We start from the raw sequence: 14,554 nt of genomic DNA on the forward strand, positions 1-14,554 counted from the left end.
GCCAAAATTAGTTGCAAAGATAATACAGTAAAACCCCGTTTTAACATTCCCATTTTTAAAGAATAGCCTAATCTGTTAAGCTCCAACCAAATTAGGCCTACTATACAAATAATTAAATAAAGTCCCGCTTTCAAAAAAACCAAATTTGAGGAAAATCCCGCTTTTAAGGAATACTTTTCAAATGGATTTTGTGATAATAAAGCCTAAAATATGGCTTTCAATAATCAATAGTACCAGCATATTATTCAATAGCACATCTCAATCAGTAGTACCGGTACCGTAGTGTGGTGCCATGTGGCAGCATTATTCTTTATAGTTCTTTATGATCTTGCTTCGCATTGCTTCCACAGAGTGGTTGCTTTGTTCTTGCTAATTGCGTGGATCCTGTTTCCAAGTTTCTTATGTTGGTTTATACTGTTTATGCATCGTTATAATGACTAAATGGAAGAAAGTAACTATCGGACAGAAAGTGAAAATATAAGGAATGTCGAGGCTAATCTCAAATAACACTATCACATATGGCAAAAAGGCATGGCTTGCCAATTTATTATGGGGATAATGAAGAAGAAAAAAATAAAATTTCAATGCCTGGTTTCAATGTGGTTCGGGTTCAGCCAAATGAAAAAAGATTCGTGCCTCACTATTTGAAGAGTTAGAAAATATTATAATGAAATATATTGTAAATAATAATTGTAGGACTAATTAAATAATGATTATAATGTTTGCTATATAACACACATGTTAAAACTAGTTATTGTAGCCTTTCTAGTTATAATTTTGGGGAGAATTTACAGACTTCCATTCCATACTTTATCACTTTGTTTCAGGAAATATAATGCCTTGTCACCTGTAACAATAGAATTTAGGAAGTTCCCTAAGAAAGATAAGAAGTCAAAACAGTACTATTCATTTTCTGCGATAGCAAGGTTACTGTATATATACAAAGAATTGGTACTGAACAGTTACAGTACTGCATTCGCTCTACTATCTAGACATTTAAAAACGTTTGCTTCCAAGAATCCGTCACGTACGGCCCTAGTATCGAGCAGAGGGGAGTTCTTTCCTGTTGCATGATAATGCATAAAGTTACAGAGTTTTCATTGTTAGGGTATTTTTGGCCAGCATATAAAGTCTGTATGTTGTCACACACACTGTATGACTTCTTTTTGTTCCCGTAAGGCTGTTGGTACCCTGTTGTTTTGATGATGTGAGCACTATTTAGAGGGCTGTAACAAAAGAACAGAATTCTAGACTTGACTTTCAGTCATTCTTTCCAGTTGCTGCATGTTTATCGTGTGCAGAGTAAATGTAGGAGGAAGCTATTTTAAAATGAACATTTCTCAGATTGTTCACACATGGAATCTTTTTTTTTTTTCTTTTCCAGCAACAATTCTTTATCCCATTTATTGCACTGTGTAGTACTATGACATCGTATGAAAGGATTAATTCAAATTTTGATATGAAGAAGCTCTTAAACCTTGTTATTTGCCTGTTGAGTAACGTCTAATAAGCTTCTCCCTCTTTCCTTTCCGGATAAATATCTGTTGCTGATTCAGTGTGGTGTGTCCTGTACCTATCTGATGAGAGTTTAACCATTAGAAGCTGAAAGACGTATACCACTATTGCACGCAAATGTCTAACTCTTAACCAGGGGTTCGTATCCTGCATAATCAGGTAAATAAGAATATCAACGTATTTTATATATAACATACAATTTATAACATATTACGTATATCACGTCATGACCATAATACTAGCTGGCCACTATAATGGACGCACGACTTCTAAGGTTAAGATGAGCAATTTATTATTCCAAAGGAGCAGCTATGTTAGAATTAATACCCACATACACTAAGAGTTCGTGGTTTCCATCTTAATTAGATTAGATTAGGAATGATTTATGTTTCTATCACCATCATCTCCTCTAAATATATACAGTAGCTTATCCTTGTCTGTATAGAATGGCTCTTACCGTATGTCAAATGTTTGATAGTTTCCTATCAATTTCATTTAATTCTTCTGATTTCCATCCAAATCAAATGACATTCACTCAATCAATCAATCAATCAATCAATTGTTTATTAATGTCATTAGCAACAGTTTGTTGCAATAGACATAAGATATACTAAATTACAAGAGATATAAAATAATATGACATAAAATATAAAAATAGATGAATACAACAATACAAATTAAATACAATACTTGTAATAATAATAATAACAATAACCAATACTAATAATAATCGTAATAATACAGAGCAATGCAGCTTATAAATTTAGAATACATTTACAGTGGAGTCAAGAAATTCACTAATACTATAGAATGGATGGTTGATTAACCAGTTATACAAAACAGATTTAAATTGTATATAACTTGCATTATGTACCTTTTGTGGTAACTTATTAAACATTGTTATAGGAATAGAATTGCCAGCACTATAAAACTTCCTATAACACGAACTTTGTTTATAGAAGTTCTGATTTAAAAATCGCCATTATCTCTATAATATTATTGTGTTATATTCTTCTTCATTCATGTCTAAATATTCTCTGATTCTTCTCGCTTTAGGCCAGGTGCACACAAAATCAGATGCAGTGCAACGCTACATTTGGTCTGTTGGTACTTGTCTCCCATTGATTTCTTATGATAGGATGCACACAGAATCAGATGCAGCGCGACGGTCATGAGCAGACATGAGGAAACACGGGAAGACAACATTGTATGACTGCTTGAACTTCATCACGAACAGTCTGATGACTGCAGCGTACTGGTACTGCACATGCGTGAATAGCCATATCCACGATTGCAAGCTTCCACAATCTACAGATACTGTTGTTGTGTAGTGCACATTATTCAGAATGGAGTTCGATATGGATAAATTACGTAGTTGTTCTAGTACAGGAAAGATATGTTCTGTACAATCCCATTTTGGAAAAGTATCACGTCAATAATGTAGCTTGTAAAATGTGGAAGGAAATTGCAAATGAGATGAAAGAACCAGGTGAACAATAATAAATAATAATAATAATAATAATAATAATAATAATAATAGTAATAATAATAATAATAATAATAATAATAATTTGTAGTAGATCTATTTTTCTGCTCTATATTATCACTCATTATTGATTTAATATATTTTTCATTATTGTGGCTCGTGAAATAATTATAAACATACAAAATTACGTTTGTGCACTACATTAGTAGTATTTAATTTTAAGACGCTTTCAGTTGTAATACGTTTTTAGGCATATTAGGTGTCCGTAGGAAGTAATAACCAAATATAATAGAATTTCTGATATAGACAGTCCTCATTCATTGACGCTGTTTTCTAGCCTAGGCCAGTTTTCCAAACCCACACAGTCAGCAGTTCAGTTGTCGCGAGCAGTGTTAAGCTGTCAAAAGACATTGTGAGACACTAAGAAGCAAAACGTCGCGCCATGCCACATCTGATTCTGTGTGCACCAAGCCTTAATTGTCAATTTTTTGTTTGTATATGTACACATTATCAAAGTAAACATATTTTCCTTTTCTCAAAATGGAATCTGAACATGTCAAATTTAATCTGTATATCGTCACTTCATTTTCTTACTGTTTGGATATTGTTTCTCAAGCTCCTCTTCTGATTTATTTATTTCAAATCATGTCCAAAAGCTTAGAATTTTTTTCGTTATCTTCATAGAAAGTGTAGAATTCATGTGTGAAATGAAATTAAGGAGATACAAAAAAGTAATGGCAACAATCTTTATAACATTGTACTCTTTAGAGAGTTATAAGTAACTTAATCTTTTTATTTATGGGTTCATGACAGTGTCTTTGAACTTTGAGTATCAATTCATGCTTATCAAAATAATTTTCCATCTATTATTGTTATTAATTGTTGCTAACTTGCTCTGTTTCACACAGGCGGAGCCAGAGCGTATAATCAAGGATACAGCTACTGTCGGCAAATCACCTCCAGTAGGCAAGAAATCAAGCCATCACACCAATGGTGTTGCAGTGATTACAAAGAATGATCCTGCAGAAATAATCTCTAATGGGCATGTCAGCAGTGAAACTATCATGAACGGCGTTAATGGACACCATAACCATAATATGGATGAGGGAACACCGCCAGCAGTGAATGGACATGGAGGCCTGAATGATAGGGGACGATCTCGAGAACGAAACAGTCCCCGGGTACAGCGACGACATGAGGAGCCAAACCGACAACCAGCAGTACTTGACATTTCAGAACAGATCCGTGATGCAGTGCTGCACCTGCAGAGAGACCTGGACAGGGTCACTGCTCGTGTCAGGAGTCTAGAAGTATCTGCCCTCTCAGGCTCTCTGCACAGATCCCTGGTGAGTCAAGTTATATGGCAGAACCAATTTTAGTACATGCTGACATCTAAAGGTGTACATTTATATTATTATTGGGAATGCGAAATTTTTAGGTCTCATATACATCAGGCATGTTACTTCTACAAGTTCTGGGGCCTTTGTATCAATGTGTCTCCCACTTCTTCATTACAATGGGTCCCAAAGACTTCCTTTCTTTTATTCTCGAGAGTTTCATTTCGGATTTTTTCTCGCACTCTATTTTCCCTGTTTTCGAATGAGATTATCATTTCATAAGTGCACTAGACGCAAATGTACTGTACTTTGTGCACATCATGTACAGTTATTAGTTCTAAAGCCCTTTTAAATGTTATGTACCCATTTTGACATGAGAACTAGGATGAACTTGATTTAAATATCTGACAAGTTTTCTTCCTTGATCTGTGATGTTCTTTACTGAGCATTTAATTAACTAATAAATGGAATATTTCTTGTTCGCTTTTTGACCATGATATACAGAAAATCTAATAACGAACAACCAAATTGACTTTTGATGATATTCATTTTTAGTCCTGCAACTTTAAGTTTACTGATATCAGCTCGTAGATGTTCACGATCTTCTTTGATGGATGTTAAAGAGATAAAAATATTATAAAGTAAATAAATGCAAGCATAGTACAGTCTTAGGAAACTTCATCCAGATATCTGTATCAAGTTTGGGCTGTAATTCATAGACTAAAAGCCATCACGGGGAATTCAAAGAGAAGAAAAGGTGTAATAACTGCTGTTTCGGAATGTCTTCTGTGCAAACAGAGATTTGATTATATGTACACTTTGAATCAAATTTAGAAAATATATTTTTCTCTAAAAGATTAGCAATGAAGTCGTGAATATTAGGCAGGGGATATCTATCGGACAGAGTGACTGAATTTAGGATGTGATAATCTCCACAACAATACCAAGTACCATCCTTCCCAAAGATCACATACAGATTCTTTTTCTTTACCCTGTTCAGCAGTAATGCCCAGCAACTCTTAGATGGATGAATATTATTCTTCTTCATTAACAGTTGACCATGTGTTTTAGCAGCAGTTAATTTTTCGAAAGTGACTTTCCTTCGTTTAAGATATATTTGTGAAGTCCACACCTGTTGAGTAACGGTCAGCGCGTCTGGCTGCAAAACCAGGTGGCCCGGGTTCGATTCCCGATCAGGGCAAGTTACCTGGTTGAGGTTTTTTCCGGGGGTTTTCCCTCAACCCAATATGAGCAAATGCTGGGTAACTTTCGGTGTTGGATCCCGGACTCATTTCACTGGCATCATCACCTTCATCTCATTCAGACGCTAAATAACCTTAGATGTTGATAAAGCGTCTTAAAATAACCTACTAAATAAAAATATTTGTGAATCTTTTGTTTCTGCATTAGGTGTAGTAGACATGCTTGATTTGTCGAAATTGAGATGATCAAAATGGTTCAATAATTTGTGAACGAGTAGGCCTATATTTTCCTCCTGAACCTCTTGCACATTATGTTGGTAATTAGTATATTAATATGATCTAATATTAAAATCTATTTTGTCTGACAACATGAAATTCATTTCTTTGACTAAAACAGTTTACAATTCACGAGACCTAACCTAAAAATGTATTTTGTTTGATCATTTGAAATGATTAGTACAGTACCTACAAACTCCGAAAATCAATGCCACTTTGAAATGTAGGGCATGTTCTTAAATGCATTGGAAAAAGTGCGCTGAATTCCCTCAGTGACGTCATCGATGTATGTTCGATAGATACGATGAATCGCTGGAATTCAGAACGGTACGACAGAGACGCTTGAAAGTTCCGAAAGTGAAAATGGCAAAATTTTTAATAAATGGAGTCGAAATAATATTTCAAGATACAGATGAAAATATCAACCTCCTTCGTACAGGTAATGTAACTTATTTCTATCAGATAATTGCGTATTGTAGGCAAATTAATTAAAGACGAGCTTATTTAATGAGCCTCTCACATTCTAACCTATAACTTTTTTATATAATCACGTATTCACATTTCATTTCAGATGATGATTTTACAAGAAACTACATAGAAGCTGCGTTGGCAAATGGTTCTTTAAAAGAATTCGGATCTGATGTTAGCCAGCTGCATGTTGAAAGAGTTACCGGATTCCTCTGACTCTGCGTTGAAGTGGACGCATAATCTGACAAAACTATTGCTAAATAAAAGATTGGAAAATGAATCGTCGTTCAATCGTCCCACATGTAAAAAGAAGAAACTGTGGAACGACATTGCACATGAAATTTCCAAAGCTACGACTGTTTCCATTTCTGGGGAGGCGTGCGATATAAAATATAGGAATTTGTTGGCCACATACAGGGCCAATAAAAAGAAACAGACAAAAACTGGTGAAGGGTCAATTAATTGGGAATATTTCTCGATTATGGATGAAGTTTTAGGGCACAAGGCATCTAGTTCGCCACAGACTGAATTGCTTGGGGGAAGTATGATGGAAGATGATACAGATACATCATCATTAGCATCAACTTCTTCAGCTTCAACATCAACTTCTTCAGCTTCAACATCATCATCTTCAGCTTCAACATCAACTTCTTCAGCTTCAGCATCAACTTCAACTTCTTCAGCATCATCAGGATCCACCCGTAAAAGGAAAATGACTGTCAGTGATTATCTGCATAAAAAACTGGAGTTGCATGAAGAAAGTGAGAAGAGGAAGGAAGAAATGCAGAGGGAGAAATTACGGTTGAAGGAGAGGGAAATAGAAGCTATTTTAGAATTAGCAAGAGCAATTTCAGGAAGGAAGGAGTAAAAGAAAAAATGTGTAGAAAATAAATGTAGAAGTAAGTTTAGAATATTAATCTTATTGTTGTTATTGCTTTTATTGTTGATTAGGTTCATACTTTTAACGACTGCTTATCAATATCACAAATGATATTATTAAGCTTGTCAAATTAACAGATTAATAAAATTATCTTCACGGTGTTAACACAGTGAAGATAATTACTTCACAAGCTTAATAATATTAGTTTAATTCTACACCTTAGGACACAATTAGTATAACATAGTCATTGTTAGATTAAGATTAATCAAGAATCAATAAATCACTAATGGTATTATTAAGCTTGTTAAATTAACAGATTAAATATCTTCACGGTGTTAATTAACACAGTGAAGATATTTACTTTAGTAATTTCACAAGCTTAATAATATCATTAGTTTAATTCTACACCATAGGACACAATTAGTATAGCATAGTCATTGTTAGATTAACATCAATCAAGAATCAAACAAATCGCTAATGGTATTATTAAGCTTGTTAAATTAAGAAATTAAACCTTTTTCCCCTGAAGCAATTCTGTCTGCCGTTACCTGGAAGCTTTGTGCCCTAAAACTTCATCATTATGATCTACTTCCAATTGATTCTTCGCCAGTTCTAGTTTGTTTCTTTTTGTTAGTCCTATATGTGTTAATTAACACAGTGAAGATATTTCATTTATTAATTTAACAAGTTCAATAATAATAACAATATCTTAATACTACACCATAACACACAATTAATTCATATAACGTAGTCAGTTTGTATTTACATTAATGATAATATGAATGACTAATGATATTAACCTTGTTAAATTAACAATTTGAATATTAGTGTTAATTAACACGATGAAGATATTTAATTTGTTAATTTAACATTTTTAATAACATTTGCTTAATCCTATACTTGAAGATCCATTACATTTGTGTATGATATTAATAAAGAATCATACTAATGTACTCATTATTGTGTTTCTTAATTGCACTGCACCTACTGGTTCCAAATTACCATTTTCAGGACCATTTTCGAAATCATCAAAACAACATTCGTCAATTTCTTCACATACAATCCCATCACTAAGGGATACATTGTGCAATATGCAACATGTTAATATTATATATTTTGTGTACTGTAACCTGACAGCATTAAAATATTTCAGTCTCCTAAACAAACCCTTCAAACGTCCAAATGCCTGTTCAGTAACAACCCTACTACTGGAAAGCCTCTTATTGAACTTCCTCTGATTGGGGGTCAAATGTCCATTGTCTCTGAATGGGACCATTATGAATTCTCTTAATGGATATGCAGAGTCACCCAAGAGGTAAGAATTTGGTGGAAGTAGCACATGTCCTGCATCTAATTTTTAAAAAATTGGCGAGTTTTGCCACACTCGAGCATCATGTGCAGAACCAGGCCATCCACAAAATACATCAATAAATTCTTGCTTGGAATTGCAGACTCCCTGCAATAATATGGAATGAAAACCTTTTTGTTGTAGAAGGAATTGTCATTGATAGGTCCGGGTATTGGGATATGTGAGCAATCAACACAGCCGAAAACACGCGGAAAACTTTTTTGTCCTCTCAATGAATTAAAATCGTTCACGTTTTTCGCTGCATTCTGTCCTTGAGGCCATGAAATATATTTCCCAATTTTCTGTGACATTATTTTGCACATGTCAATAAATATGGTGTAGGCATTTCCCTTGCTTAAGCCAAACCTATCTCCAACTGAACGAAAAGATTCTTGATTAGCTAATATCCATATCGTCAGTAGTAGCGAATCTTTGACGGGAATTCCCGTCCGGCCTGGTTTGGCAGTGTGGCTCCCAATATCTTGAATCAAAATCTGTAACGCAAGAAATATACTCAATTAAATTATTTAGTTGCAATATAATTATGTAACATAATACAAAATTAAATGTTTTAATCTAATTTCATTTCATATTTACCTCTATTGAACTTCTTGATAACCTGAAATGCGATTTGAAATCAAAATCGCTATACTGTGATATTATGGAAAAATAATTATGTATTTTTACATGTTTCTCGCGGATTGCAGATAATAGATCAATATCGCTATCACTGTCGCTAGAAACAGTGGAATCTGAAGATTCGTGCGTAAGTTTATTTACTAAAATGTTACAAGTGGCGAGCTCCATATTCAATCAACTCATTTGGCTGTCTGCACATTTAGGTTAGTGGAAGGTATCTATCGCTTTCATCAGTCTCCAGAGAACGATGGAGCCAATGGTTCAGCGAGGCATACAGCGCTGGAAATAGGAACGAGCTGATGGATTTCAGCGTTGAGTTACAGAACGTTCTGATAAATTGTCGATGGATGCGTACGAGCGTGCGCTGAGTTTAAGAACACGCCTGTATGCTTAAGAATACTTACTCCTAATAATTTTGCTATTCTACTTATAATTGCTGTCTTTGTGCGCATAATTCCTTCTTCATTATCATGTTTCTTCAGTTCATTATACATATGAACTATAGATTTCTGAAGGATATTCTGAATAGCACACACCTTCTTTCTTAGAGGAGTCACTGCCATGCTATTTCCTCTCTTTGGCATTATTGTATTAAAAATCTAAACACGAAAGAAATTAATTAAACATTATTGTATTGAGGTGACCAGTTATACCAACCCAAAAAGCAAGATCTGCAAACCAATTAGGGTCCTGCAAAGTTTGTTCTGGACATCTTTTCATTTTCAAAAATTCTGAAATAGAATCTCAGTTCAAAAATGGTTTCAAAGCAAGGCGACACACGTTTTACCTACCACAGCTACAATCTTACCCCCACCCATGCTTCGATGGAGGTTCCGTGAGTGCACTGTGCACTCCACAATGACAAAGCAGATGGCATATGTACATTGTGTACCGTTCGAGCAATTCTGCATTAAGCCAACATATTGCAGTGTATTTGCAACTGGATAGATATTCCCTCGAAATAGATATACTATATATAAATAAACAACATTAATGCGCATTAACATTTTAGTAAGCTATTTTCTTTATCTGCTGTTACAGGTGCGACCCACATATGAGTCTCCGTCATGGTGGCCCTTTCCAGATCTCTCTCCAAGAACCTTCACATTCATGGTGCTCTGGCCCCTCTTTGTTCATGCTGCCATCTTGTGGTTGCGCAGGAGACGTGGTACCCGAATGCAATGAATGGTTCTACTTACTATCTAATCTATACTTATGGAGGACGGGGCCTATCTATGTAGCATAGCATCACATATACGGGGTGGGCGGATCTACAGTTGAAAATAAAAAGAATCCACAAATTGAAACTTTAAAAGTTGGTCTTCCTAAGATACTCGTACATCTTGAAGTTGAGGGACTGAATTGTTCCCTTTTAGATTAAAAGATAATTTGTGCAGTGATTTTTATGATACACATATCTTGAAAAAGAATAAGGCTCTAATGTCAATAAACTTACATGTTGGGCCCACCTTTAAATTTTGTGCAATGAGTTTTACAAGAATGTATCCTATAACTCTTCAATGTATATCTTTTTTTTTATCAAAAATTGTCTAGTCCATTTCGTGTTATATTGATTTCAGAGCAGTCAAGCAGAGTGCATAAGTCATGTGATTGCAACCAAGCATCTCGGAGCTCTGGCTGTTATTGTTACAGTTGCCTATTTTCCTAACTCATTTTGTAATACTTGCTCTCTTCTCTTCTATATCTATATATCCTGTGATCCAAGTTTGGTCGAAATATGGGAACCATGTACAAGACCATTAATGTAGGTGCAACTTTATTGTGACAATGCAATGTTGTTTACTTTATATGAAATGTATATAAACAGATATGTATATAATAAACACTGGAATTCAGTTTTGTTTTCCTATATTCGTGATTCTAAATTTGTACATGTACATATTCAGAAACAAAATTTGGGCCACCTGAATTTTCCAAGTTCCAGTTATAACATATTGTGCATGCTTAGTAAGCACTGGAACTTGGAAAATTCAGGTGGCCCAAATATTGTTTCTGGGTCTGTACTTACAAGTACATTGTATCAAATACCACGCTAAGTCCATGTTTAAAACTTGGTCAGTTCAAAATGTCAGTTGCAGCTCGTAGTTAAAAGTTCTGAGGAAGAGCGGCCCAATAAAAATCTAAAAGTATAATTTTTAATAACGGAATTTAGAATTTAAATTAATGGGAAACGTTTCGAAATTCTACTTTATTCATTCGGTAATAACAGTCAACATATTTTAAACTGTTGATATCTGTAAATGTGTTTCAGATATGAAGACCTCCCTCAAAGAAGGTTGTATATCATATACTTTTTCATATGATATACAATCTTCTTTGAGAGAGGTTTTCATATGTAGTAGGTCTAGGCTCCAGCCACGAATTTCATTTACTCTTTGTGTATTAGAGCTGGGAGGCGTGGTTTAAATGGGGATCTATTCTTTCTCATTGACATGAAGACTCAGATACCTACGCCTAAGCACGTCTTACTAACGCCTACAAGAGTTCATGCCAAGTAGCTTACATAAAAGAAAAAGTTCAAAGCGAAAACAAAGAATGACTGAACTTCCATTCTTGAAGCTGTATCTCTCTGTCTCTCATTCACTCTATGTTGGGTCATTAATTGATCTTTCAGAAGAAACAGTGTGGCAAAATTAAGTACTACTGTATTTCTTTGTTAAAACAAATGGTATGATATCCCGCCATTTTATAAAATTTCGGTCTGAGAGCACTAGCCTGAGGTACGAGTACTATCAGATGTGGAAGTTATGCTATCCTGTGACACTTAGGTGCATGATGAGTTCGCGATGTTTCCTTAAATCACGTTTGTATGTTATTGAAATAATGAATTGTCAAGGCTCTTCATATAGCTGGAATAATAATACCGTACCTACTTTGGGTTGCCAACTCCAAAATCTATAAAAACCAGACATTTTTATTTTGGCATCAATTTTATTGACAATCAGACACAGTATTGCAATTTCTAACTCTAAAATATAAATAAATAAATGAATTAAAAATTGGTTGTTTTTAGTTCGGTGTTTAAGCAGAACACATTATTATTATTATTATTATTATTATTATTATTATTATTATTATTAGCCTATATATATATATATATATATATATATATATATATTTTACTTCCAATGATAAAATCTGAAGCTGCATGCATGTACATAAAAATACAAATATTTATTGGTGAGCTAGTTCTTGATACTGTACTTTGAAGAACTTTTCTCAGCCCTGATAATCTTAGGTTAAAGTTTTGCATATTTGAGGAAATCACCACAAGTCCTGTTAAAATTAATAACTTCGAAAAGTTCAGCCCTTACTAATTCAACTTACATGTGGTTTCAAGCTTTTGTCCACACTTGCTCCATAATGCTGAATACTCGTTTTGGGAATGCATTTTTAGTAGAAATTGATAACAATGCTTGAACTTTAATGCAATAAGTTTTTTTTTTTTTTTTTTTTTTTTTTTTTTAGGAACTAGACTAATTAAAAATCGAATAATTTCAGTACACAATGTACATGTGCCATCCGCTCTGTCACTGTGGAGTGCATAATTAGTTCACGATAGTGCAACAGTTCATGTTTTTGAAGGAAAATGATAGGACATCTGAAACAAATACATACCGAAATATCAATAGCAAATATATGATTTCAGTGATGGCGCAGCTAGTGAATACAAGAACGAAAAAACTCCGTTAATCTACTCATTCATGAACATGATTTTCAAATACCTGCAGAGTGGCATTTCTTTGGAACTAGTCACGGTAAAGGGCCCAGTGACAGTGTAAGGAGTGCAATGAAGCGACTCGTTGGAAAGCCAGGAACTCTAATTTCAACTCGTAAAGGACTGTATGATTGGCTAAAATTCAATATATAGGATATCATTGTGTGATTCACATTCATTGAAAAACATGAAGAAGTAGTTACAAAATCTAAATCCTCAAAGATTTGCCGGCTTCAAGACTGTTCCCGGAACAAGAAGTGTTCACTGTGTGGTTCCAGTTAATGGGAAGTTAGCAATAAAACTCTATTCTGCTTCATCAGAAGTACCGAAACTAGTTGAAATCAGACGTGTGACCCGCACCAGTCGTCAATGCGGAAACGCTTCTCGCAGTGACCAGCAGCAGTGATGGCGCATGGTGCAGTGGCATAGATCACCCTTTACACAGCGAGTTGTTTTAATTTATAACTTCCTTATTTTTGAAGATCCCATTATGAAAATTTGACAGCCTAATGAAAATGCTCAGTAAATTGTCATTTATTTTTTTATGTGAATTGAAATATTCGATTTTAAGTAATGGCGTTTTTTTAAATATATTTTTGAATTTCTTTAAACACAATTTTCAGAGCTGCACTGAATTATAGTATCTTAATAACCTATTTTGTAAGCTATCTAACGATATCTTTAAAAAAAAATTTTGTAATTATGCTTATGGTCAGAAAATAAATTTAAAATAGAGCTGTGCGCTCAAATAAAAATATTTTAACTGCCCATTACATTTAAACAGTAGCTGTCTCAAACATAATTTTTTACATGATTAATATATACGACATAAAGAGTTGAATGTACAATTTTTAACAAATTTGGAGATATGAATGTTTTTCGTCATACTGTTTTGCATGGAATTACCCATATGATAAGTGCTTATTTACAGCCTTTCCCAGTTTTAAAACCACGAGCTGCAATTGTCATAGGTTAAGACTATATTTTTTTAGAATATTTTCGTTACTCCTGCCACCATTAAAACTAAATTCTTAGTGTTTACTATATTAAAGCATTATTCATGTCGTTTGTTAGCTATCTCTTCACAATCATATTAGACGAGAATGACCTGCTCTCATCATCCCATTTTATGTGAGAAACTGTTTTCACACTTTTTGGAGGCGAGGAAAGTAAAATAAAAAAGTATGTGAAGAAAATATATAATTTGTGTCCTTGAAATTTTACAAACTTTATTATCAAGAGATAATTGTAATACTTCAAGCACACAGATATCACAATTCAAAAAGTTCTACCGAAAATCACTAATTTTTTCCCCATTCCTAAGCAAGAAATGAGATGGAACTACAAAACTCAGCATATCACTTTCTAGAGGCAAAATTGTACTTGTCCCTTATTCTCCTTCTAATGTGTACAATACTCATGAGAGCAGCTTCGGAAAGAAAATTAAAACCAAACGCACATTATCATTTACAGGAGAGAAATAAAAAGACATATACAGAAACCAGTCAATGATGATCTCACTTATGGATGGAGTTCTCACTAAACTGACAGGGACTTTTAACTCTACAGTTGGTAAAAACATTTTCGAAATAAAAATAATTATTGTCAAGGCTTTAAAATCTGGGAAAATGGGTAAAACAGTTGTAGAAAACATTCGACCCATT

General features: G+C 34.1%; 1 protein-coding gene across 2 annotated transcripts in view; it reads left to right on the top strand.

Moving 5' to 3' along the window:
* The window catches only part of LOC138715065 (acyl-CoA-binding domain-containing protein 4), a 57,655-nt gene extending 46,634 nt beyond the window's left edge, over positions 1 to 11,021 (top strand). The window contains exons 5-6 of one of the 2 annotated variants that reach the window (XM_069847545.1): positions 3,910 to 4,347; positions 6,388 to 7,422. In XM_069847545.1, coding sequence (XP_069703646.1) covers positions 3,910 to 4,347; positions 6,388 to 6,414 — 465 coding nt within the window. In that variant the 3' untranslated portion in view covers positions 6,415 to 7,422. Of the gene's footprint in view, positions 1 to 3,909; positions 4,348 to 6,387; positions 7,423 to 10,192 lie in introns of those variants that run through there. The other variant, XM_069847544.1, reaches the window with a different exon arrangement.
* Positions 11,022 to 14,554: the final 3,533 nt, after the last annotated feature.

The sequence above is a fragment of the Periplaneta americana genome, chromosome 15, assembly GCF_040183065.1.
Source record: "Periplaneta americana isolate PAMFEO1 chromosome 15, P.americana_PAMFEO1_priV1, whole genome shotgun sequence".
Classification (NCBI taxonomy): domain Eukaryota; kingdom Metazoa; phylum Arthropoda; class Insecta; order Blattodea; family Blattidae; genus Periplaneta; species Periplaneta americana.